This window comes from Heliconius melpomene, chromosome 21 (assembly GCF_056956725.1).
Source record: "Heliconius melpomene rosina isolate 202511_hmr_F chromosome 21, ASM5695672v1, whole genome shotgun sequence".
Classification (NCBI taxonomy): Eukaryota; Metazoa; Arthropoda; class Insecta; order Lepidoptera; family Nymphalidae; genus Heliconius; species Heliconius melpomene.
Genome location: NC_140409.1, coordinates 6651456 through 6677846, shown reverse-complemented (window position 1 = coordinate 6677846; position 26391 = coordinate 6651456). Strand labels below are relative to the sequence as shown.

Below are 26391 nucleotides of genomic sequence, written 5' to 3'. Positions count from 1 at the left end.
GCCGCTCAGGTCGACTAGTATACAATAAAATATCATATTGCTTATTGATTAAGCTAGCTAAGCTAGCTAGCTAAGCTTCTTTCATCGATCCAATTTCATGGAATTGAATGTTTATATAACAAGTTCCTTCGTCACTTAAAACGGAGACATTTCAACGCAGAACCTCTAATTAAGATGTTATCTCTGGAGAAGCGCCGTGATCTTAGAGATCAAGTGTTGCTGTGTAAGCTGGTAAACAATATGGTCGATTCCCTCCTTCTCGTAAGTAAACTAAACTTTGCGTGTCATTAATTGGGTGCATGAAATAAACCTTTGTCTGCAGTTAGTAAATTTAATACAAAATATGCCTTTAATAATTTTATGTCACGTATATGCAAAACTTTTAATGATAAGCATAACGACTTAGACATATTTAATTTAAAATTCAACAATTTCAAGGGCTATTTAAAGAATCTTTTATGAATTGTTTTTTATTTTGTACTTGGTTAGGCGTCGATATTTTTAGCAGTAAATTATTTGTATCTTTTTGTCTTGAACGGAAGTTTTCCGTGGTGTGGAAGAGAGTATCTTAACGCTAGTTTCCCTCAGCCTACCCTCCAATACATAGGATAAATCTTCATGTAACAATTTAAAAAATGCACAAATGTTTGGAATAGCTTGTGCAATGGTTGGAGACGCTGCGCGGTGGTGGAGGTGGTGCGACCGCTTCCGACGAGAGCCCCGAGGCCGCCCGCCGCGCGCTGGAGCAGTGCGCGCAACACCGTGCCGCTTCGCTCGACGCGTGCGCTGCCACTATAGCCCATGGCGAGGCTCTGCTGCAGGATTTGAGGTCAGTCCTCTATTAATAAATAGACACACTGCATTAACGATGTTTGATAATCTAAGTTATCAAAGCTATATAGTGGTTTTAAGAATCTTCTGATTGAATTATGTACAAAAATAATAATTATACATATTTTATACTATATTGTCTGCCACCATTGTCTAATATACATACGAGTATAGATAACTTTAGTAGAAGTTGGAAGTGTTAGTTGAAATAATTATCACTTGAAAACACTATCACTTGAAAACTCTCGAAGGCGGAACTACAAGTTTTTGTTGCATAGAGGGTAGATTAAAATCAACAACATATGCATCATTGCGTTTTGAAACAGGTCCATTTCTTAAAAAAAATAACAACCAATTGCACAGACGCTTGTGGCCTTGTGGTCGTAGCTACATATTGACTTTGTGATGTTATTTTGAGTGCACTCTATATAATTCAATAATTTGATTAATATCATTGTGTATTTTCAAATCTTACTACTTAAAATCGATTTGAAAAAAATAATGTTAACCAACATTTTGGATGGCTGGTGTTTTTAGGATTCCGTAGTTTTTAAGGAAAGAAGGAAGCATAATAAGATCACTCTGTTGTCTGTCTGTCTCTCTGTCAAGACTCTCAGAAACTCGTGGAGGTATTGGGTTAAAAGTTGTTGTTTTTGTTTGTAACAATTAAAAACAAAAACGACTTATTTTTTTAAAGAGCTTGAAAATACTAAATTGGTAATACGCCAGTCACTTTTCTAGTTTTATTATATATTTATTACTAGTGGGCCCGGACGCGGCTACGCCCGCGAAAATATAAGCCTAAATAATTAAAATAAGTTAAAAAATAAGTGGAGATAATAAGTGGAGATTTATTATTAGAAAAAATATCTGAGTAACCGAAATGAACAAACCAAAGAAGTAAAAGTAACTAAAGGAAATTCTTAATATTAGAAAAAAAAACCTAAAGTTTGCTGTGCGCGCGTACTAAACATTTTTCTATATTAAATAATTATTAATTTTTGCGAACAATATTAAATAAAATTCCAAATGATTAAAATTACGATATTTTAAGTGTATAACATCGGTATAGATAACCGAACTGAGATAAATTAATTATAAGCAGCAAATAATTACATAAAAAATAATAGTAATTCGAAAATCTATAAAAATTTACAAAATCATCAAAGTCATCCGCCCGTTCGCGTCGGTCATACTCATATTACGCCGGATTGGAAGCAGTCACATCTTAATTATTTATTAGAATGTTATACAGTAAATTATAATTTCCATCTAGATGAAATGCTAAAAGTGACTATTATATTTATTTTCATAAGGATGAATATCAAATTATAGAAATCATCTAATTTTTGTTAATGATTTGTATAAAGAGATTTGTATAAATCTATATCGGCGCGCACCATGTATGCATTAAGCAAACTCACTGTGGGTGACGTTTTCTTAAAACAGCAAACTTTGCAAGCTGTTGCTTAGCAACGCGTAGCGACGATTGTTATTAACATGGCGGAATAAATTCCTTGTCAAATTAATTATTTTAATATATTGGTATATAACGAAAATATTACAAATATGAGAAAAAAAAAGTATCCTATGTTCATCCCGGGACCCTCAAGTATCTCTATATGAGTATTTTATCACAATTAAATTAGCGGTTTGGCCCTGATTGCGGAAAAGACAGACAGACAGACAGACAGACAGACAGACAGACAGACAGACAGACAGACAGAGTTACTTTCGAATTTATAATATAGGTATGGATTACGATACTTGGGATACTATTATCTTTAAAATAATATTTAACTTTAATATACTTGCAATATTTGTGAAATTAAATTAAAAAAAACTAATGGATATCCGTGAGTGTCATTACACTAGGAACACTAATTGCCTGCTTACCTCGTAAAAAAATAGAATATTTTTTAAAAGAATCAACATTATAATTTATTTCTTTTTCCCTTTGTTTTGTTATTTACAATCTAAAAATAGATATGAATTACACATTCGAATACTTATAGCTCTAAAAAATTACGAACTCCCTTACGTCTCCAAAGTGCGTAATGAATCAGGTCCAGTCAAACTTGTTTACCGTAAGAGGACGAATGGCTTCAACGGCGACGGCGCCGAAGTCCAGGATGACTGGAACTGGACTCGTGCCCTTTTAAAGGTTTTCCTATTTAACAACTATTTTGAAATGCTATGAAATAAAACAGAGGCGCTTAGTTTTTGTCAATATATCTATATTATAAATTCGAAAGTAACTCTGTCTGTCTGTCTGTCTGTCTTTTACGCAATCAGGGCCAAACCGCTAATTTAATTGTGATAAAATACACATATAGAGATACTTGAGGGTCCCGGGATGAACATAGGATACTTTTTTTTCTCATATTTGTAATATTTTGGATATCCAAATATATATCAATATATTAAAATACTTATTAATTTGACATGCAATTTATTCCGCCATGTTTATAACAACCGCCGTTGCTAAGCAACGATTTGCAAAGTTTGTTGTCAAACGTCACCCAAAATGTGCTTGCTTAACGCATCTCTCTATTGAAAACTGAAAATAATTTCATAAATATATTTAATAAATATTCGTATAGCTCAAGCGGGCGTAGCCGCGTTCGGGTCCACTAGTATATCTATATATGAAGTTGTATATAAAAATCACATTACAGTGCTGAAGTCTTCGCTCCATAAGTGACGAACGCAACGACAACACAACTTTCATGTAATGCTTAAGTCTAGTTGATTTTACCGGTCAAGCGCAAGTGTACATCTTACAGCATAGTTTTGAATAAAAATGGGCTTAGATATTTCAATGTCATTTTTAGAGACTTATAGCTATATAATATACACCCCGCATGTATAAGTTCGATGATAAAAGAAATTAAGCTTCAATGGGCGCCACTCATTTATTTTTGTATTAAAATGGTAATGTAGTTCAAAATATACATCTTACACCTACCAATTTTCTATTGTATAGTTCTAATAGTTTCAGAATAATGTGACTGTGACATACACACAGACAGACTAATATCATGTATCGAAAGATTTGCTATTCGATTACGGAACTCTAGCACCCACAATACGAATTTCTAAAGTATAAATTTCCTAACAAATAGTAACAGATTCCTCGTAATTTGATTATATTGTTAATATTTTTAATAATCCGAGCCTATTGGGATTGTTAATAATCTGAGACCATCATTTTCTTTGGCGTTGACTTAAAATTATTGACTTTAAATTATTGATAAATGTTTTATATTTTAAATATTAACAAATTAGTGATATAAGTTATCCGTAAAATTTTAGATCTCTATCGCGCGTCGCCATTCTTAATTCTTACGACCGTATCCCGCGTCAACTGCAGTTTACAAACTGTAGAGAACGCGGGAAGACGTTTATTTCGCCTACATATTGGCGCGCGCGTTTTCAAGTATCGGATTTATAACCATTTATATAAGTAGTAAAATATTTTTCACATGTTATGCAATAAAAATATTAAGAAATTATCTCGGTATAGTGATAAATATGTTATCTTACTTTAAAGTAATTATTTATAGTAATGAATTTAAAATATATGTGAGTTTAAACAATCATTCATTCGTAATAAAAACTGTACAAGTTTGTTTCTTATAAATTAATCTAAATTTAGGGTGCCTATTAACATTTTGTGTAATATTTCTGAATAGTTCAAATGGTACATCTACTTATGGCCTCATAAAAAAACTCAAATCAATCGTAGTTAGCCATTAATTTAATAATTTTATAATAATCTATAATTTAAAAATTTTATAATAGCATACAATTCTTACACTTTAATATCTAAAACGTATTATTTAATTAAGATTTATAATTTCACGTTATTTAAATTACTTTTTCATACAGTTTACCGGTTATCGCTTGTATGATAAAAATATTTTTCATTTATTTATCTTAAACCTTATTTTCTTCTACTATTTTATTATATGTAAATATTTAATAAGGGTATAATAATATTAAGACATGGTAGAGATACCAGGAAATACCAGAAGTCTATGTCGGATAGTCGACGGCAACAGTTGATGAGTTTCGTTGAGTGATTTAAATTGTCTCACAATCGGCGCTTCCGGCCTCCGGTCGCTTGGGGCGAGCGAGACCCGGTGATCAATCCCGCCGCCTCCTCCACCTCACATCCCTCACGCTCAGCACTCTAGATTCATCCCTGCAAAATTTATTCTTGCTAGTTTCTTATTTCAATTTGACTTTTTTCAAACATAGTTGATATATTATAGATATACGGTATATATTGCACAAACACCCGACAGGTAAGTGCAATCAATAGTAATACTCTCTAGATCAATGATAATTATTTGACATAACATATTAAAATATGTAAAATATTTGATATGTGTTTGACGATATTTTTTTAAGTAAATAGACAATAATATGAGAACGTCTCTGTTAAGAAGTATCTCACAAAAATATTAACCTATCCTATTAAAATAAATTATAACCCATCCCTATTAACCTTTACTATTAAAATAAATTATTCTAAACCTTTCTCAATCTTTTCATGTTTATAACTACCATTATTTAAAAAAAAAATTAAAATTTTTAACAGTGCATTTAATTGTGCATATTATCGTATTACAAACAAAAAATATTTTTATTATTTACTACGTCAATTTATTCTTATGTTTGTTAAACAATTATAGAGATATTCTTAATTTCACATAAAATTATTCGCAGGTTAAAAGTTATATGTACCTTTTAATTTACTTACGAGTAAAAAAATATATATGATTGATTCCTCTTGTAGGATTAAATCAAGGAATGAATTTTAAGTTCAGAATCTATATATGAATTATAACAATGCCGCCAATAGGACTTATACATTGGCGTGATTAGATATTTAATTTCTCTTGATATTGTCGCATTCCGTGCACTAAACAATACATGCGAATAAACATTCTAGCTTCTTAGAAAGTCTTTTATATTTTTTTTCATGGAACATAATACTTTTCACTGACAAGTATTGATTTTAACCATTTATTTATTGGCCTGCACAATATTCAATTGAATTGTCTTATTTTTATAAAAATAAAGCCTGTGTTGTTAAACATTAAATATGTGTAAAACTATCAAAAACCTTAAACAAGAAATAACTTTACCTATTAAGTGATAATATTATTTAAAAACTATTATTATTTAAAAATAATATTATATTATTTAAAAACATCGTCGGCTTAGAGTGTAAACCTGCCAAATTTGTTCTTAGTCTTTCGTTATGTTTTTTTTATACCATTCGTATAATCATAGAGAATACAAGTATTTTTTATGAAATTGAAACGATAATACAAATACTAATTACACACGTATTTCCAAAATTTATAGACTGATCGTTATAGTTCGTGATCGTTATTATATAAAGGTTATTATTAAGCTAGTGAGAAAAAAAAACCACGAATGCAAGTCCAACAGTTGGGTTGTATTAGCCAATTTTTTTCAAGAATCCGTAACCACTGAAAATCGCTGAACAAACATGGCGGTGAAAAGGATAGGTACTGAGGCCCTCTACCCTTTGACCACAGTTTATCTGTCGATCGAGTTACACCTGTAGACACCTATATACTCACAATATTTTAAAAACACTTCTATCTTCTCTCTATCTTGATAATTTGCTTAGCAGGTTTACACTCTAAGCTGGCGAAATTAAGCTTATTCAGAACCTATGATTCCGATAAACTAGTAAATCATTAATTCAGTAGCTTATGTACTAGCGACAAATGTCGGTTCGGTATTTAGTAATTGTTCCGTAAGTTCATTTACAAATAATTTCGCGGAACGCTACGTTCATAATGCAACGAGGCTGAAACTTGTTTGCTATTCAGGCTCATACAGTAGTCCGCTTCAAACAATAGTGTCGCTTCTCCAGCATTGTCGATATGAAACACTGAAAGTACACAATATATCTTTTATAGTATTTTTTTATATACAGAAACATATATTTAAGATAGTAAATTAAAGAAATAAATAAACGATCATGTTTTTTTTTTTCATCTTTATAATTATTGTTTATTTTTCGGTATTAATTCACAGTATGAGAGTTTGTGATCCGTAAAGATATCTGAAACTTTACGAACCATAAGGTATTGCGCGGTTAACAGGCATTATAATGATAAGCTTTTTCTTACTCCGTTTACAACTGACTTTTTTTACAGTGATTACTGGAACTATTATAGATATTTCTCATCCAGAGTTGTTGCATTTATTTTATGCGTAATATATTCTTTGTGTAATCTTATTAGATTCAAATAAAAAAATATATATATTAATTGAATAGCAATGGTTTACAATTTTCAATTCATGTACGTTTAGAAAAAATATTCCACCGGATGTAGACTATGTGATAAATGCATTTTAACGATCCATAAAATTACCACTAAGATCTAATTGTCAGACTTAGGCCCCCGTAGTCTTTCCATCACGTACAAATTTTACGAGCCTAATAAAACTTTATATTCTGTTAATATGCTCTTTGAACTGTTTACCAAACCAAACCACGAAAAAGAAAGAGTAGCTTTTAGTAAAGTACTGTTAGTAAAGACATTTAAAGAAATAGGCCAGCTATAACCATAATTTTTTGCTTTGGGTCAAATAATTGTTTGATGATAGACGCGTTATTTTGTTGTATATACTTATAATTTAAATATATAATTGACAATTGTATCCAATCAATAAAATGTGTCTTACTGGAGTATCAGCTTCAAGCTGAATCCCGCACAGCAGGATGCCGCCGAAATTTGAAAGCATTGCGTGTTGAGTAGCGGAACTGACACCTGGACACCAGAACGAAGAAATGGAAATATACATTTAAATAAATGTTTTATTTCCTCGAGTGGGGATCGAACCCACAACCAGTCGCTTCTACAGTCACACTTTGTGCCCCTGCGCCACGACTGGTCTCGTCTTACTGGAGTAAGAGCATAAAGCGACCACGTTATGATTAAAGTGCATGGTGTTACTGCAGTCATGAGAGCGATGCATATCTCTCTCGCGGTTCCGATTGGTTGCCGACGCGTGAGGAATGCCGCGCTCCGGCGACATTAGAAACCATCTTCGCACGAACTGTTCATATTTTCAGGAGATCAAAAATTGAAATTACTTTGAAGTGAAATTATAAATTATCAAAATTTTAAATTAAATTTTACTTTTATAAAAGTGAAATCATATATATGGTCTAAATTTATATATGTATACTTTCGTAGTATGAATGACTCGTTACATAATAATTTATTTCTATTTTATTTAATAACTTATTTGAGTGATGTTGAAGAAATTAATTTAACACATACGCAAGAGAAATATAATATTTGTTACCGTAAAGCATCGCGTAAGAGATTCGTTAGCCGACCATAACATAACAGTAGGCGTCTTGGTTGTGTAGGTCACATGTGACTGATTTGCTCTACGTAATCGTTAAAATTTCTATATTACATTGTATTGTAAATGGTCAATATGTATACAGTATTTAGTAACGAAACGAAAAAAAGTGATCGAACGTATCGAAGTGTACAAACTTATTGTGGCGCCTGGTGAAATGAACATTTTTTTTATAAAATGCTCAAATATCATCGACGATCCCATAGACACAAATCTCCTGTACAATGTTTGCGGTGGAGGTCAGTATAGAAAATCACGTAAGAATAAAGTAATATCTGTCCTTAATCACCGTCTTTGACTATTATATATTTTTTAATATGCTTGTTCTTCAATGACTAGATTCTGTTTGTTTCTTATTATAAATTTTAAAAGTGAATATTATGCCGTCTAATACTATTAATTCTAGTTAAGATTATTTTGTTTCTACTGGTACCACTGAGGTATCGTCTACATTAAACATCTGTAGTAGTAAGGTCTTGCTTCACTCCTTGGAATCGTTATATCTTATTAATTTTATTCATATATATATCTTATTTAACAATACTGCTATACGAGTATAATAACGAAATGTTATATATATTTCCAATATTTTTAATTAAACTAGTGTATATTACATGCAGATCATCTGGGGAGACAGAAGCTGCAAGTACAGCAGCAGTAGAGTCTACTTTAGAACGTTTACGCGGGACTCGCAGTGCTTTGGAAGAACTTTGGTCAGATCGTGAACGTCGTCTGGAGCTCACACTGCAGCTCCGTCATTTTGAGAGAGATGCTCTTGAGGTTGGTATTTTTTTTATCTTTCAAAATATTTTAAATATCGTTAATCTTTGTTAATCTTCTATAAATTATCAAATTTAAATACACACTATAAAAATATTTGAAAAAAATTTGAACGAAATATTTTGTTCTGGCGTTAACACAATGACATTCCTGTTTTAATAATGCTTGCTTTGTTCGCGGTGAAAAGAAATCTTACATTCAAAAGAGAATCCCTAGATTTTTAATTATTGTTACTTATCGATATTAAAATATGTCGTCAATTCATTTGTTATATAGCGCGTTCATAATTTTAACTGACCCCTTCGTCGTGGTTCAAATTGTATTTTTGGTGCCAAAACTCTGTTAGGTCTACGGTATTTATCTGAAAAAGATAAATACTAAACTGTAATGTTTAGAAAAAATATAATATTGCTACACGCTAACTTGTTATTTGCTTTAAATAGAGCGCAGTAGAGACTCAGAGCTCACGACTATGTTCATAATTTTCTAATTATTATAGGTGTCGTCGCGGTTGGAGTTGTGGGGCGACGAGCTGCAGCGCACAGAGCCGCCACGCGACCCTCAACAGGCGGAGCAGGCGCTCGCGGGGCACAACGAGAGTGTCGCCAGGATGCAGCACGCTACATTCCAAGTACTCATTTTATTTACATCATTATTAAACATAAGATATATTTACAAAACTATATATATAATATTACAAATAAATTCTACTTTAGGCCGTGGTGGCGCAGCGGCACAGGGGTGGACTGTAACGCAACGGTTGTGGGTTCGATCCCCACTCGAGATGTGATATATATATATTTGTTTACGTTTATATTTCCATTTCTTCGCTCTGGTGTCGAGGCAAAGCGCAGCGTTGAGCCCTGCCATTCAATACGCAATGCCTCCAGAATGAACACTAGGTTCACTCTGCCTGCTGTGTGCGGGATACAGCGTGAAATTTTATTTTTTCTAACTCTACTTTGTCTGCTCTTATGACATATAATATTTTTATACATATATTTAGGACAGTCGTGGCATAGGGAAACAAGTGCGACTGTAAATGCGATAGGTTTTCTCGAGTTCGATTCGCACTCGAGAAAAAAATATATTTAACATTTTCATTCCCTCCTGGTGACGAGGTAAAGATCGAAGTCCATCGAGGATTCGGAAGAAACTGGGGAAGGGAGCTACTGCTCCTGTCTTAACATTAGGTTGCCAAGTTCCCTTCTATCTATGAGATGCTTTTTCCACAATATGGTTTAAAACCCTGTTTTATTTTTTTTGTTATTTAAGGTAGTTCAACAAGGACAAGAGTTGGCAGCAGCGATTGCGGAGGCTTCTGACGTAATGGCATCCAGCTCTGACAGTTCAGAAGGAGCTCCGATGGATGCACAGGCTCGAGTGCAACTTCTGCTTGAGTTCCTGCACGATAGACAGCTAGATTTAGAGGAACTGGCAGAAGAAAGACGCGCTCGATTCGAACAATGTGTTCAATTGGGTAACATTTTCATAAATTAATAACAACTTACGTAGTCACTTCTGCTAATAAAATAAACAACAATCAAAGGTTTATAAATTACCTTGAAAAATAATACAAAAAATTATACAAGAGGAGTCACACTGGTCCAATTGTGGACTTAAATCCCATTAAATTTTAAAAGACAAATATTATTATTTAATAAGAATTGTACAAAAGTTTTCAAAATGCTTAATAATTTAACAGGTCAATTTCAAAAAGACGCAGCGCAAGTTGTTAGCTGGATTAGAAATGGGGAGGCGATGCTGTCGGCTTCGTTTTCTATACCGGGCACCCTGTCGGAAGCGGAACAACTGAAGAGAGAACATGACCAGTTCCAGGTGGCAGTAGAGAAGACTCACGCTAGTGCTGTGCAAGTTAAATACAGAGCAGACGCTTTGCGCGCAGCTAATCACTACGACCCCCACACTATTAGGTATGCGAATAGAATGTCATTTTGTTTTTATAATTTATATAACGCTAGAATGAGTTGATTATACATTAATATTAAATAATTATTATATTGTAAAGGTGGGGCGTTAGGGATATCTAATGAAAATGCCCTTCTTGAATACCGGTTTATTACTGAATAAAATACTAAAGATACATTATTAGGATATACACACACATATATACACTACACGCCCTTCCAAAAAAAAGAAAAAATAATAAATGTTATTCTATTTTTTTTTAACAATATAATATAATAATTTTATTTTATAAAAATAACATTAAACATGATATTTGATACATTTTTGAAACATTTTAAATTTGGAAATTATATTTTATATCTTTTACAATATTTTATAATATAATATATAAATTATATAATTAGTTCTCTCATAATTAATATTCTTATTTTTTTTTTCATTGACCATAAGTTATTTTCTTTAAAACATAATAAAATTGAAATCATATTATAAACCATGGAAACTTACTAATGATTGCATCAGACTGCAATAGGATCTCGAGGATCATATTAGTGTACGAATTCCTTACCAAATATGCATGTACGTGAAAGATTCGCGTGATACGAAATATGAAACATAGTTTATAGTTATGAATCTGATCTATCTTTAAGAATTATTCGTATATAAACTTTTAGTATTTAAATACTATTGTATTAATCTATTAAACAGTTGACTTAACTGAATATTGGTTTATTACTGATTAAAATAATAAATATACATTATTAAGATATACACACATACAATATAATAACTGAATTCCGTTCATAAATTTTGTCATTTTCACAGAGAAATTTCTGAAGAAGTGACAGAAAGATGGCAACGTTTAGTGACGTGTGCCGAAGAACGTCATAAGTTAGTAACAGCGTCTCTTAATTTCTACAAGACTGCGGAGCAAGTGTGTTCCGTTCTCGATTCACTCGAGCGCGAATACCGACGTGACGAGGATTGGTGTGGTTCTACAGTGGCGTTGTCAGTACCGCCTTCCGCCTCCAGCACTGGAATACTTATAGCGGCTACGGCCGCCATTTCTATAACCAATGATGGCGACGAAACTTCACATACGCAGAACTTAGATAAGGCGTCTCAGGTATAATTATATAAGTTTTATTCATATGTCTACGAAAGTATTTTTTGGTGTTTTATCTATGCAAATAATTTGATGCACAGGTAGCGGCATTAATAGTTAAACATGGCGAACAAAAGGAGGCGTTTCTCAAAGCTTGTACATTGGCGCGGCGCACGGCGGAGACGTTCCTCAAGTACGCGGCTCGGTCGGCGCAGGTGCACGGACAGACCGTGGCTGCCAGCAAAGCCCACCACGAACAGACGCGAGCCATTCTGGATACGCTACTCGCACAAGAGAATAAGGTATTTGGCGTCTATTTTTTTATTTTGTCTGCGTATAATAAGATAAGATAGGCAAAGGGAGTATCCTTTCCATTTTCCCCCAATTTTTCCGTCGACGGAATTTAACGCCCCACTTTACCGTCATACCAGAGCCTCAATTGTCGCGAAATCAGTCAGTGTTTGTCTAACTGCACCACAACGGCTAGAGAATACAGTTTGTAACTAAAGCAGTAATTTTTTATTTTAAGTTGAAGTAAAAAAATAATATTTATTACTCATTTGCTTAATTTCCCGCAGACGTACATTTATGAAATGAAGTGAGAACTTACGATATATACCTAAAAAAAAATAAAAAAAAAAAAAGTGTAAACGATATTTCATATCAAAATTTTCTAAATTGCGTGCATACACCCGGAACGTAGTTAATTAGTTTATCAATTTTTATAAATTGCACTTCTCGTTGACCTACAATTTTGAAATCGTACGAAAACCTCGGTAAGCGAGACTCGTACTTAACCAGTTTTTCACGAACGGCCACCGTGAATATTAATTTAGATAAAGTAAGTATAGAAAGTGTTGCATTTGCATTTTGCAATATTTACACTGAAATTCGTTTTCATGCTCTTATGTATAAATTTATATGTACGATCACGTATGTCTAAGAATAGACAATCTAGTGCTTATTATTTTCCGGGTACCAATATGAAAATAGCCAAGATACTATTTTACGATATTTCAATGCATAGTTTTGTTGTAAACAAACAATATAGTTTGTTGTGATTGCACTCTGTTGTTTACCATCCTAACAATTCAAATTACATTGCGCGAAAATGTTTATGAAATAAATTCTTTCGGTTCATTGATTATATTATTACTGTATCGCATGTACCTAAAGTACACAAATGTAAATTAGTGTGGTACATTCAGCCGAATGAATATTTAGAGCAGTTTTATATTTTGTGGCACCTGGTTCAGCAGTTACCACGCTTGGGTGACGATGAGGACAATAAGTTTAATGTTATAGTGAATTGTACACACTGCACACTGTATAATAGTCGTCGCTCCGTCATGTGAAGTTATGAACGTTGCGACTAGTTATGACGAGCCTGGCCATGATTTTAATACAACCAGTAAAAAACAAATATATATTACTTTTGTTATTTATATTCGTTACATTAAATCTAAATATTTCGCGGAATTTAAAAAGAAAAGATTATAAACATGAACCTGTAATTATATTTCGGTTTTAGGTTTTAGAGCATTGGACTGTTCGCAAGAAGCGCCTCGAGCAATGTCAACAGTTCGCGCTGTTCGAGCGCTCCGCCCGCGCAGCCGTGGAGTGGATCCGCGAGACGCAGGAGCGATGCGGCGCGGCGGCGGCGGCAGCGGCCGGCGGCGTGGCGCGCGAGTCTCGCGAGCGCGTTCGATTGCTGGCGCAGCTGGCCGACGGCCTCGTCGAGAAGGGACACCCTCACGCTGTGCAGATCAAAGAATGGGTGGCAGCAGTTGACGCAAGGTTCATACTATGTACATTGTAACTTTGAAAAGAATATAATACATATATCTCGTACACATATATGTATATTATTTTTATCATATTTATATGCAGATATGCGGAATTTAGCGGTTCCATGGAAGGTGGTGAAAGTGAAGCAGAGAGTGATTCAGGCGTGGCGGCGTCACTGAGCTCCGTGCAGACAAGTGAAGCCGAGACTCGCGCCGAAGTTCCGCCCGCCGCCGCCGCCGATGACAAACGAAGAAGTGCAAGACGGAAAGAGTAAGTATTGACATAAGCTTTTTGATTGATTTTTTTAAGCATAATATTTTATTACATTTCTTTTTCATATTTAAATTATGACGGACATTTTAAATAATAATTGGATGACAAATCGTCAAACAATAGTAAATAAATTATAAATAATTCATTTTTATTTTTATTAATAATTTAATTGCACAGGTTTATTATGGCGGAGCTGCTTCAAACTGAACGTGCATATGTCAAGGATCTGGAAACTTGCATAACTTGTTATTTGCGGGAAATGCGCACAGATCCTTCGTCTGTACCCCAGGCGTTGCAAGGAAAGGTTAGTGTTAAACACTGTTATGTTTTCATACATTTATTAAATACTATATTAAGTATAATATAGTATTTATTAAAAGCAACACACCCACTTGTACTACACAATTATATATTTTCTCATCTGAATTAGTTTCGTGATATTATAACATTATCATTATCCATACAATAATAGGTAAAATTTCAATTCATTTTCAAAACGATTAGTGTGAACAACCGCACAGATAAACAAACCGAAAAACAAAGAATTTTAAAGAATAACATTTTTTTTTCTTATATAATATCTTCCGTGTATAGAGACCGATGAGTTACAAATTTATTATAAGTATGAATGTTATGTTCTTATAGTGATATAGTGTAGTGAGACACTAGTACATTAGTAAAGTAATATTGCAGGAGGAGTTAATATTCGGCAACATCGAAGAGATCCACCGGTTCCACGAGCGCGTGTTCCTGCGCGAGCTGGACAAGTACGAGACGATGCCGGAGGACGTCGGCCATTGCTTTGTGACGTGGGCGCGCGAATTCGACATGTACGTGTCGTACTGCCGCAACAAGCCGGACAGCAATGCCGCCGTCGTACAACACGCTGGAGATTATTTTGATAGGTTAGACCTATTGTTATTTCTTATTATATATAAGAGGCTAGTAGTGGCGTAGTGTATGTTGTTTCATTTCTTCGCTATGGTGTCGAGGCAGAGTGCGTCGTTGACTTCCGCCACTGAACACGCAATGCCTCCAGAATTTAGCGGAAGATGGGAAACGGAGTATCGTAATACTAGCTTCCCTTTCCCTACCCTGCTATATACGGGATACAGCGTGATACTGATTTATAAAACAATAAGAAGGACATCATGGCGCCAGAGCCACATTTGTGGGTTTATTTTCCCATTTCCTTCCTCTGATAAGAATAAAGAAACACGCGGCGTTTACTTTCACCACTTAATGTCAATATCCCGAAAATTAGGCAGAATATGAGAACCAAAGTATTTTAACACTGGGTTCTCGATCTTTATTGTGTTGTTCGGGAAAAAGAAAAGACCTTAGGTTCGGTTTGACATGAAAGTGGGAAACGCTTTTTATATGAAAGTGGGAAACGCTTTTTATATGAAAGTTGCTACTTTTTAGTTTACTACTATGAAAGTGGAAGAATATCCATCCTCAGAAATTTTCACATTTATAATAATACTAGAAACTCAAATGTGGCTTCGCTCGCTTAACTTGCTTTTATATCATAGCCAATATTATTTTGAAACCTTTGCATCTTAGACAGCTATGTCTATTCTACTTCTACTTTTTTTTAGAACTAATAAAAATAAATATTTTTGTCATACAATGTACTGACATATATTTAACTATTCTCTGCATTGCACGCGCTTAAAGCAATTGGAAATACGGCGTTTATTATTATTGGTATTCCATTATTTAAGGCTAATTAAGATTTGCGCCGTAATAAAATAAAAAAAAGGAGGACGAGGAGATCTAGATATTTTAGCGTTTAAGCAAACGAACAAACAATCAAAGTCAAAACTCTTCCGCTTTATCATATTAGATAATGTCTATATACTTGAGTAATCATATTTTATTTGTCACAAACCTAATTTACATTTACTGTATGCTCGATATTAGGTAGTCCTATTGAGAACTGCATTTTTTAATTATAATTATGAGAAACATTTTTTTTTCAATAGAGTGCAACGAAAGAAAAAACTGGAGCATCCGTTAGCGGCTTATCTCATTAAGCCAGTACAAAGAATTACGAAATACCAACTATTATTAAAAGATCTACAAGCTTGTTGTGCTGAGGGACAGGGAGAAATTAAGGTAATGTATTATGCATCTATAGTGAGTTAATTTCTAATTACCTGTAACTTATGCTATATATAAATCTTATCGAAATTAAAAAAACTTTATCGAAAATTACTTCTTGAATGCAATTAAAATAAAAGAATTTGCCACTCTATGGATTTTATTTTTATTAAATAACAAATAGTAAAAATATTTATGAAACCAAAATAATTTAATCGAAATGCTACATTTATGTTCTCTTTATAAAATATCATAATAAATAAAACGTATTATTTGATTATAAGGTACATTTTAAATATGTTTTCTTTCTACACAATTCTAACAAAGATTAGATTTTCCAATTTGATGGTTTTGTTATTCATATCTTATGAATTATTTATATTTATAAAATCTTTTTGATAAAGAAGAATGGTTATATTTTATGACATTGTCTTCCATAGTACTATTTCTTATCGCTTTACAACTTAGTTTAAACGATAAGAAGTGTTGATAAGATAAAATTGTGAACAGTACTTTTCTTGGTTCGACGGATACGTGCGAAGTAAGAATGCATATTATGTGTTATGCTTCAAGTACTATCACTAGGTAAAATACTATATACGATAGAGAAACCATCTGGTAAGTTTTCAAGTATATTTTTCATCTGAAAATCTCGATTATATCAGTGATAATAATAAATCGTTTCGTTATAGTTGCAACATTAAAGTTATTTTTAACAACGAGAATTAGTTAATTCTTAAAATATCGTTATCTAATTGGTGCTGCCCGTGTGATTAACAGAAATGCATAATTACAGTCAGAAAGTAATTAGAAAATCTTACGAATTTTACGTCATGGCTCACGATTACTCATGAAAATACTTCGAATATATTATGACAAATACCTGTTATATTTTTACGATGTACTAGAACCGTAGGGATTTTTAGCTGCATACATATACTCGTATTAGTGATTTAATATGTTATCTATTGTCGCCCATGACTTGTCATCTTAATAATCGGTTTGAGGAGACATTCAGTTATTCGTTTAGCTTCAACAAACCCGTAATATTTTATATTTATGAAGTGATTTTGGGCATGCATATTTTGCAATGTACGTAGTTAGTGCGTGTTGTTTTAAGTTGTGAGTTTTAATCTTGTAATAAAATGTTATCATATCTGGGGAAGTTCTTGTGATTTTAGTGCGCGTGAAATATGTCTTTTCGGATGTTATAAATCAAATCACTTTCACGCTGTATCCCGCATACAGCAGGAAATGCAGAGGGAACCTAGTTAAGACATTCCGTTCCCCATTTTCCGCTGAATTTTTTGAGGCATTACGTGTGGCAACGCCGGGCTTTTGCCTTGCTGCCAGAGCGTAGAAATGAAAATATTAAGAAATAATAATTAATTCCCTCGAGTGGGTATCGAACCCACAACCAGTCGCGTTTAGAGTCACACTTTGTGCCCCTGCGCATAGACTGGCCTTGATTTTTTTAAAAATATTCACTTTTTCCTTTCATTTACATATGATTTTAAAAATATCCGGATCCTACATTTGTTTAGTTTGTTAGCCTCAAACGGCTACTTCTAATTTGACTGATTTGTTATCTTCATCGTTAACGAACTTTAATGATTTGTAATGGGGCACAACCATTACGCACTATCGGCTTAAACATTTGTTATTCAGTTATACACAGTACGAAAATTAAATAAACTGGTACACTAGCTCGCTATAAATTGACAATTAGTTTCAAACAACATTTTCCTTGTGATTCATGTGTGTAGTGTACTTCTAACGAAGCTCAGTGATTAGCATATTTTTCAACCTTAGCTGTGGAATATTTTTGCAAATATTTGATATTTAATATGTTATGATTGTGGATCTAGTGGACTCTTTGGTTTTGATAATGTTGAGATATCTACATAACCATCGACCAAATAGGATTGGACCTGCTTCGAAAAATGATATTGTATGTATATTATTCAGTATTTATAATGAATTTGTGACAATACATAAATAAGCGTGTTGATACATCTATTTATTAGAAAGTTTAACATTGCTTAGTCAAATGTGTTGTTAGTTTATTATTATAATTTAAATATAACCCATTGATTCAATGACATTTGTATTTACGCCATACAATGAGTGTCTACTATGAGTGATCGCGTACACTATGTTATATTATACATCATAAATAATCAATTAGCACCTCTTGGTAGTAGAACTGATAACAAACAATATCACGAGATTTGTCTCCAGTGTATTACAGTTACAGTGCAAATAATGCTGATACTGTATAAATTACTTCTATTTTATGATTATAAATGTACTAACGCGAATTTTTGTTTTAAAATAATCAATACATTATACTATTTAAGTATTAATAACAAATATGTTACCTTAAGTTGTTGTGGTATCACACATGTAACAAGTTGGATTTCCTTGGACGCCTTATCAATAAAATAATATATTAATAACAATATTGTAATTGAGTCTCGCATATCCTAAGTTTTAGTTATAAGGAATGTCGCGTGATGCTGAATTACATTTATTTTTGTTTATAACAATTTACTTAGATCATTTGTTCAAATGACTGTCAGTAAACAGGGTATATCATCATCATGTAATAAATAATATCATACCAAATAGTGTGATATTATTTATTTGTGTACGTAATAATTACTACTTTTCGTGCTCATACCGTTCATATATGATGACTATCAGTATCACAAGAATGAGAATCAAGATTCTATTTATATACAAAATATTAGTAAAAAGTATTTTTACATTTAAATATTTTTTGTATTGTTTTAATGTCGATTTCCCAAAATGTGTAGAGTATGAACCCAGTGAAAGGAAATTTTTGAAAGGAGCTTTTGCGAATATATAAGTTTATTTGGCTATCATTGATTTAACATTAAACTGTTAATCAGACTTCAGTTATTTATTAAATTGTTGTTATAACAATGCTTTGTCTGCAGGACGGCCTCGAAGTTATGCTTTCGGTTCCCAAAAAGGCTAATGATGCCATGCACTTGTCAAACTTGGAGGGCTGTGACGTACCATTAGACAGCTTAGGCGAAGTTGTTCTTCAAGATTCTTTTCAAGTATGGGACCTTCGGCAAATAATTAAGAAATGCAGAGAAAGAAGAGTCTTTCTCTTTGATCTTCATTTACTTTTGGCAAAAGAAGTCAAGGATACTCATGGAAAAGCCAAATACATTTTCAAGACGAAATTCATGGTATGTATTTATGAATTGAATACCATTATAGAGTTATAGATACAGAGTTTCATAACGTAATATGTAAATATGTATTATTATAATATATTTAATTTTGAATATAGACTTCCGAGTTGGGCGTAACAGAACACATTGAAGGCGATGAGTGCAAGTTCTCTGTATGGACTGGACGGGAACCGATGGCCAGCGACTGTCGTATCGTACTTAAGGCGCCCTCACTAGACGTTAAGCAGACTTGGGTGCGACGACTCAGGGAAGTTATACAGGTGCGACATGATGAAATAGATTCATCCGACAATTATAAATAAATATAAAGTCATTTGATTTTGTTCAAGATGCATGTTTGTATGTAAAATAACAAACATATTGCCTATGGCGTATTCCCTATGGCATGTAAAATAACGATAACAACAAGAATAACAAGAAATTTAAAAAATATATTTTTACTGTAAAATACTAAATGTCCAGACAAAATATTTTTACTATTTTATTATAATTGACTGAAACAGGCGAATTATTAACACTACACTTTATTGGTAACAGGAAACATACTTTAGCGGTGCATTACACCAGCCGCCGCGTAGTCCAGCTCGTGCTCGTCCTGCCAGTTCACAACGCTCCAGCCGGTAAGCTTTCGAATTCTTGCTTATATAAGTTATATAAATTTCTCCATATTATTTCCTTTCCTCGCTCTAGTAACAGATGTTTCGAGAATTAGGCATCGCTTGGGGAATGATGGGTCCTAACAATAGGTCTGCCTACCCTGCTACATCATACATATATGAAGGATACATCTTGAAAGTAATTTAAAAAAGAGTGAAATATTTTAAACCTAGTGATGTGCATTGTAATCACATTGGAAAATATTAAGAATTGTGTAAAAATTCTTACATATGCAATTATTTAATATAAATTCTTTTCACAGGGACTTTGAAGACACCGATACTGAAAATCTTGATCGCAACTCGCTAGCATCGTTTGGTAGCGGCAACACGACGGACTCAGACAAGGTAAGATTTTTTGATATCGGCATGTATTAAAAAATATATTTAAGCAGATGTTGAGTAGTAATAATAATAAAAAAGTTATTCTAAATCGTAGTTTACATTTTGAATGTTATTAGGAGTACTTAACATTTCAAATCATTCTTCTTCATTTGGTAATCTTACTCTGCTCACCTGTAGTATATAAAAATGTATTGAACACGAACGATGTGACCGACCCATCGCCATTTTAATCTGAGATCCTGGATGAGTGCGTCCTGTACGTTTGTTCTTTTCCTTATGTCCTTACTTCGTCGTTTTTCAATTTTCTTTATATTAAGTATACTTCTTTCTATCGCTCTTTGAGACGCTCTTATTGTATTTTTTCTTTTATAGTGCCCAAAATTTCTTCCAGGTTATCTTACTTCTGTAGAATTCTTCAAACGGGGCTGATGGTCTAGGCTATACTGTATAGCTATTTATATTCAGTATCTACATATTATATGTCTTTATAGTTACGTGCATCTAACGCGTGTAACGTCCAGCAAAATAGACTCGCTTTACTCAAGTTTTGGTTTAGAGAAAAAACATGGTTACATATATACATATATATACAAATATTACAATTGCACGATTCTTATTCTTAAACCATACTGTTTTAACATATTTATCGAATGCCATCAAAAAGTTTCAAGTACTAAAACTAAACATTATTTTAAAATATTTTACATCAATAGTTTTCTTCATTTAGTAATAACTTATGTAATACTATTTTAAAGGCCGTAATAATTTTTGCTAGACCGCTAATGAGTCTCGGTAAAACCTAATTAGAGTATTTCTATCTAGTAAACAGTCGGACGTTTTAATTTCTTATTTGGGTTCCGTACCTGTTAAAAAAAAGGAACTCTTATAAGATTACTTTGTTATCCGTCTGTCTGTCGGTCTATCAAGAACCTATATCTCAAGAACGCTTGGAGATATCGAGTTGAAATTCGAACCTACTCAGATTTACGATCATTTGATTTCCAGAACAAATGTATTTCTACATTTACTTAAAAAATATGTATGGCCGCAAAATAAAAATAAATATAGCAAAAAACGCGTATTTCGATACTATAAAGGAAATCAAAATTAGGCATTTTGGCAGCTAGCATCTGCAGGTATTACCTGTTCAGGAAAAAATAATAGCATTCAAAGGAGTGCAAAATTTGGTTTTAAAGCCGCTAGTTCAATTGAAGTATCAAATAAAAGGGCTTTGGCTGAGCTCAGCTTGAATTTCAGAAAAAAGCTCGACTCCTCTCATTTTTGTACCGAATTCTCGATGGGAGAGCCCGTTTCGCGCTTGTCCGGCTTTTTTTATATTTCTAGATCTTTTAATTCAATAAAATTGTACCGTTTTTCTTGCTTTTCACCAATTGTCGAGGACGTTATTATTCTTAAGTAAAAAAAATATTATTATTTTGATATTAAAACAAATTATAAGATAAAAAATATAAAAATAGTAGTAGACGCTGAATAAAAAAAGAAACTGTGTGAGAATAATAATGCAAATGCCAACTTGAACGGTGCGGTGGTAACACAACAGACACGTAAATAAACACGAGCGCCGTATGCCGATCACTAGGAAATCATAAAGTCAGTTTACTAATCCCCTCACGACGTAGCCTTTCCTTTATTAAAAAAATCAAGAAGTAAAAGAACGAAAAAAAAAAACGATGTTCCATATGTAGAGTAGGTACTCTACATTAAATTGTAATTTACGTTAGTTAGTAAGCACCTAGTCTATAAAATACCTGTTCTTATAAATAAAAGTCTTTTTACATTATAATAGACTTTAACACTTGTTTTCAAACATTTTTTTATAATATTTAATATTATAACAAATTATATTCAACAGCATGGTTCTCATGCTTGAGATCACCAATTTACTGTAAATCTATCAAATACAAATTATAAATTTGCTGTTCTACGCTGATCATGAATAATTCTATCGATTTCATTATATTTCAAATAGTCGTAACGGATAAAAAAAACTTCTTCATCTTGTTACATTGTAGTTAGTTATTAGTATCTTAGGTGTTACCATGGTCTGATAATGTAAAAATAATAATTATATTCATAGGATTCTCAAATGTATTTTAATTATATGAATAACAGTGTAGGTATACGGAACAAAATTTAAGAAAATTAGTACAAGCACAAAAAATATGTTTGACAATCAAACGACAGTTTTCCTAATACGAAAATGGTCCCGCGTGAAAGGATTAGGTCTACCCTTCACAAAGACTTGAAATTATGTGAATTCGGAAATGTAGCTCGATACGGAGGCTGCGTAATGAACGGGTCTTCGTCCGTAAGATAGCGAACGATAGCGGCGAGCGGCGCGATGCGCGGCAGTGGCGACAGCGCCGCGCGCCGCATCGGACGAGGCGGGTCGCTACTCGCTACAGCCGCACTCCGCTCGCGCTCGCGCCCGCAGCGCCCGCAGCGCCACGTGCCTGACGATGACCACCACCCCACCTCTGCATCCACCCTTGTCCGTAACTCCTAAACAACATAAAAGTCGCCGTAAAATATCTTTGCCATGGTTCAGACAAAACTCTGTTAGCGCACCCCATTCTGCGCTTTCACGTCAACATACCATTGACACTCCGAGCTCGTTCCATGCGCGTCTCCTCAAAGGCGGCCGTCAACGACAGGTGAATGCGTCTTACCCGTCATTACCCGTTGCCGGCTTTTCACTGCGTCCGCTTCGTAGTTCGTATGCGACCGACTAATTGCCGCGCTCGTATTGCACTTTGATATAATATCAATTTGTGAATATTTGTAGTACAAGGCTGAAGTATTTTATTACTACTATAAATATAATCGTACATAATGTGAACGCTTCGTATAATATAAAACGTATAACGCTCGTTTAATGTATTTTTGCATGTTGATGTGCGTCTGTAGTTGAGTTTACTGTAAACAAAGTGCCATTAAAAGAAATCCAGAGTTAAACACTTGTCACTATCACTTTATTTATATATATACGACTCGAAACAATGACATTTTTCAAACATAACGATATCGATTTATTATCCACTGCTTGTTCAACTTATTTTTTGTTTTTCAACTTTTCGAAGTCTTTCGTATTATATGTCATTTTAATATATAAAACACATTGAATTTCACAATTTTATGTCGGCATAATATTTGTTGTTTGTTAATAGTTGTTTTTTATAATATTTCAAACATATTATAAACGAATAAATATATTGTTTAATTACCTTGAAAAGCAAATTGTGTCACTATACAAAACGGAATATTTTTAGTACTTAATGTTAGGGCACACGATAACTTTTTAGAAGCATTATTAAATAGTCATGTAAGCTAAAGATTTTCTTTCTACAAAAATAAAAAAAAAAATTTTTTACACAAAATACAGTACTTCCATTCAAGAAAGCTGATGCATTTACCAAATAGGTATAAGTAAAACTATTAAAAAAAGGCAAAGTACCTTTCGTAAAACTGTTGCAATAATTTTACCAAATAAATTTAAGCCCATAACAATTGTTTTATTTCTAAAGATTAAAACTACATTTGTAACATTCCTACGGAAATATTGAAGTAATCTTAAGGAGAGCGTACCAATCATACATAACATGTTTTAAATTCACAAAAACTAAAACTATTCTATATATCAAAAAAAAAAATATATATTCAAAAAAAGCCAAATGAACTAAAATCCAATACGTAAAAATCACAGCTATATGACGCCTTCAATATATATTGATAATGTTTATTATTAAATTTATTTATTTATTTATTTATTTATTTATATATTAAAAATGTAATATTTTATTTGTTCTACTAAAATATTTCGATCAGATCTGTTTAAAGTTACTTAGTGATCGGGAATAAATATTTATATGTTATAATTATAGTTTTCCTAAACTTCTAAAAGTGATTATTTTTCTAAATAATGTGTTTTTCGTATATTACATTGTTGTTTTGTTGCAATAAATGGTTATTTTTGAAAAAGGAATTAACCTTATCATTGTGTATATGTCCGATTTGATCGATTGGTGTTATCACCTACCATATACGTTATCTCTACCACTCCGTTCGATATATGATACTTTTAGCATAAAATTACTTACAGCCTACATTACTATAAATTTCACTTAATAAGATCATTTTACTTAAAATGACTCTTAAATGTAATTTTGATTTTATTTGAATTTAAAGTAAAAGAAGCTTTAAATACTTTTTTGCCATATTTAATTTGTGTAACATAATGTATAGACAGTAAATCATAAAGTAAATAAATCTCTTTATAAAGTCGATACTGGTGTCTCTCACTGAGCTGAGTCACTCATGCAAAAAGAGGCGTTACTATAAGCAACCTTAAATTGTTGTTTTCAATCTTTGACGTCACGTTGAAGGGCGTGACCTTGATCAGTAGGTACATCGCCGGCCACCAAGCATCACTCACATCATTCATTTTTGTTGTAATAAGTATTAAAAAAGACTTGCTGAGATTTATTTTAAGTACGTTTTATGATTATTTTCTTATTTAAAATAAATGTTGTTGTCAGAACTGAGTTTTAATTATATATGCAAATTCTAAACTATTGGTCGTCTTATTATTGAATAGAAACTCTTACTCTTTTATGTGTACTAAAAAAGTAATGTAGGAATGAAACTCCATTTAATTATAATTGTTTCGTGAATGTTATTCGGACTTGGAAAGCAAAGATAATGACGAGACGTTTATGATTACAAAATAGGAACTGGACGAAAGCGGCAATATTGCTCAAAACTACACACAGTTTTTGTGTTGTTTATTATAACTGGTTTCTTAATACGATTTTGATGTAATAGTTTCACGATTATTATTCTTTTTTATTTTTTTTTTGTATTTCTGTTTAAAGATCTTTATTCTCATTACGACGATGTCATTTACATAAGAAATTAAATAAAAGAAATATTATATAATATAAAAAGGCATTAGTGAACAAAGCTGATAGTAAAAATAAAATGTAAATATAAAGTTAACATAAAAATGTAAACATTAGGTAAAAATAAAATCTAAATATAAAGTTAACATAAAAATGTAAATATTAGGTAAAAACAAAATGTGAATAAAAATTAACATATAAGTAAGAGTAAAATTACTAATAAAAACATAAAAAAACAAAACAAAACCGTCATCCAATGGATCCAAATCCAAACCTCATCCACGCCCGTTGCCCAGCCATCATTCACCTCTTAAGAAGAGAATGATCGCCAAGCACGGACGCGCGAAACCCGGACCTAAACTCATCAAACGACTTACAATTTCTAATCGCTTGCGGTAAACCATTAAATAGCATCACTCCCTGAAAAGTTATTAGTTTGCTCCCATATTTAGTACGTGTCTTTTGTAATATCAAATTATGCGCTCGTCTGTGATGTTGGTTCTGATTGCCTTTGATCTCGAACGCAATCTCCGTATGAACACTTCCATCTAAGATTTTTCGAATACATGTAGTGTAGTTGTGTAATTGTTTTATGTTCATTAATTTAGTGTTTTTGTATAGTGTTTCTGTAGGTGTTAAATGTGGATAGTTAAAAAGTGATTTGATAATTTTATTTTGTGATGTTTGTATGCGTTGTATATTACATTTCGAAGCCGTTCCCCATATTTCGATGATATGTAAAATAACTATATTTTAAAACCACTCCTAATTTCTTCAATTGATCAATTGATTGTTGATCACGTCCATTGATTAAGACAAAGCGCGGCTTAGACTTCAGCTTAACACATAATGCCTTGAAAGGTCGGCTGAAAGTGGCATACGGAGTTTTAACATACTTAATGTTCCGAAAAAACTATTGGGTTTATCCACTACATATGTGGGATACGACGAGAAATTATAAAAATATATACTACTATATTATCGATTTTTGTACCTTTCAA

At 32.7% G+C, this 26391-nt stretch overlaps 1 protein-coding gene and 1 long non-coding RNA gene across 8 annotated transcripts in view; one reads left to right on the top strand and one right to left on the bottom strand.

The window, feature by feature from the left end:
- The window catches only part of trio (trio Rho guanine nucleotide exchange factor), a 63144-nt gene that overhangs the window by 6556 nt on the left and 30197 nt on the right, over positions 1-26391 (top strand). For all 7 annotated transcript variants that reach the window (XR_014879313.1, XM_085206510.1, XM_085206509.1 and 4 more), the window contains 16 exons: positions 657-829; positions 8880-9039; positions 9539-9670; positions 10315-10519; positions 10745-10973; positions 11794-12094; positions 12175-12375; positions 13605-13870; positions 13964-14131; positions 14312-14438; positions 14828-15039; positions 16123-16255; positions 19204-19464; positions 19569-19730; positions 20008-20090; positions 20390-20474. Coding sequence is in view for 6 of the 7 variants with exons in the window: in XM_085206510.1 (XP_085062636.1) it covers positions 657-829; positions 8880-9039; positions 9539-9670; positions 10315-10519; positions 10745-10973; positions 11794-12094; positions 12175-12375; positions 13605-13870; positions 13964-14131; positions 14312-14438; positions 14828-15039; positions 16123-16255; positions 19204-19464; positions 19569-19730; positions 20008-20090; positions 20390-20474 (2898 nt within the window). In the remaining variant the exon portion in view is untranslated. The remainder of the gene's footprint in view (positions 1-656; positions 830-8879; positions 9040-9538; positions 9671-10314; positions 10520-10744; positions 10974-11793; positions 12095-12174; positions 12376-13604; positions 13871-13963; positions 14132-14311; positions 14439-14827; positions 15040-16122; positions 16256-19203; positions 19465-19568; positions 19731-20007; positions 20091-20389; positions 20475-26391) is intronic.
- On the bottom strand, positions 22168-23658 carry LOC146527062 (uncharacterized). Its single transcript, XR_014879314.1, has 2 exons — positions 23089-23658; positions 22168-22994 (listed from the first exon to the last, which is right to left on the bottom strand). It is a non-coding gene; the product is annotated as an uncharacterized LOC146527062 (long non-coding RNA).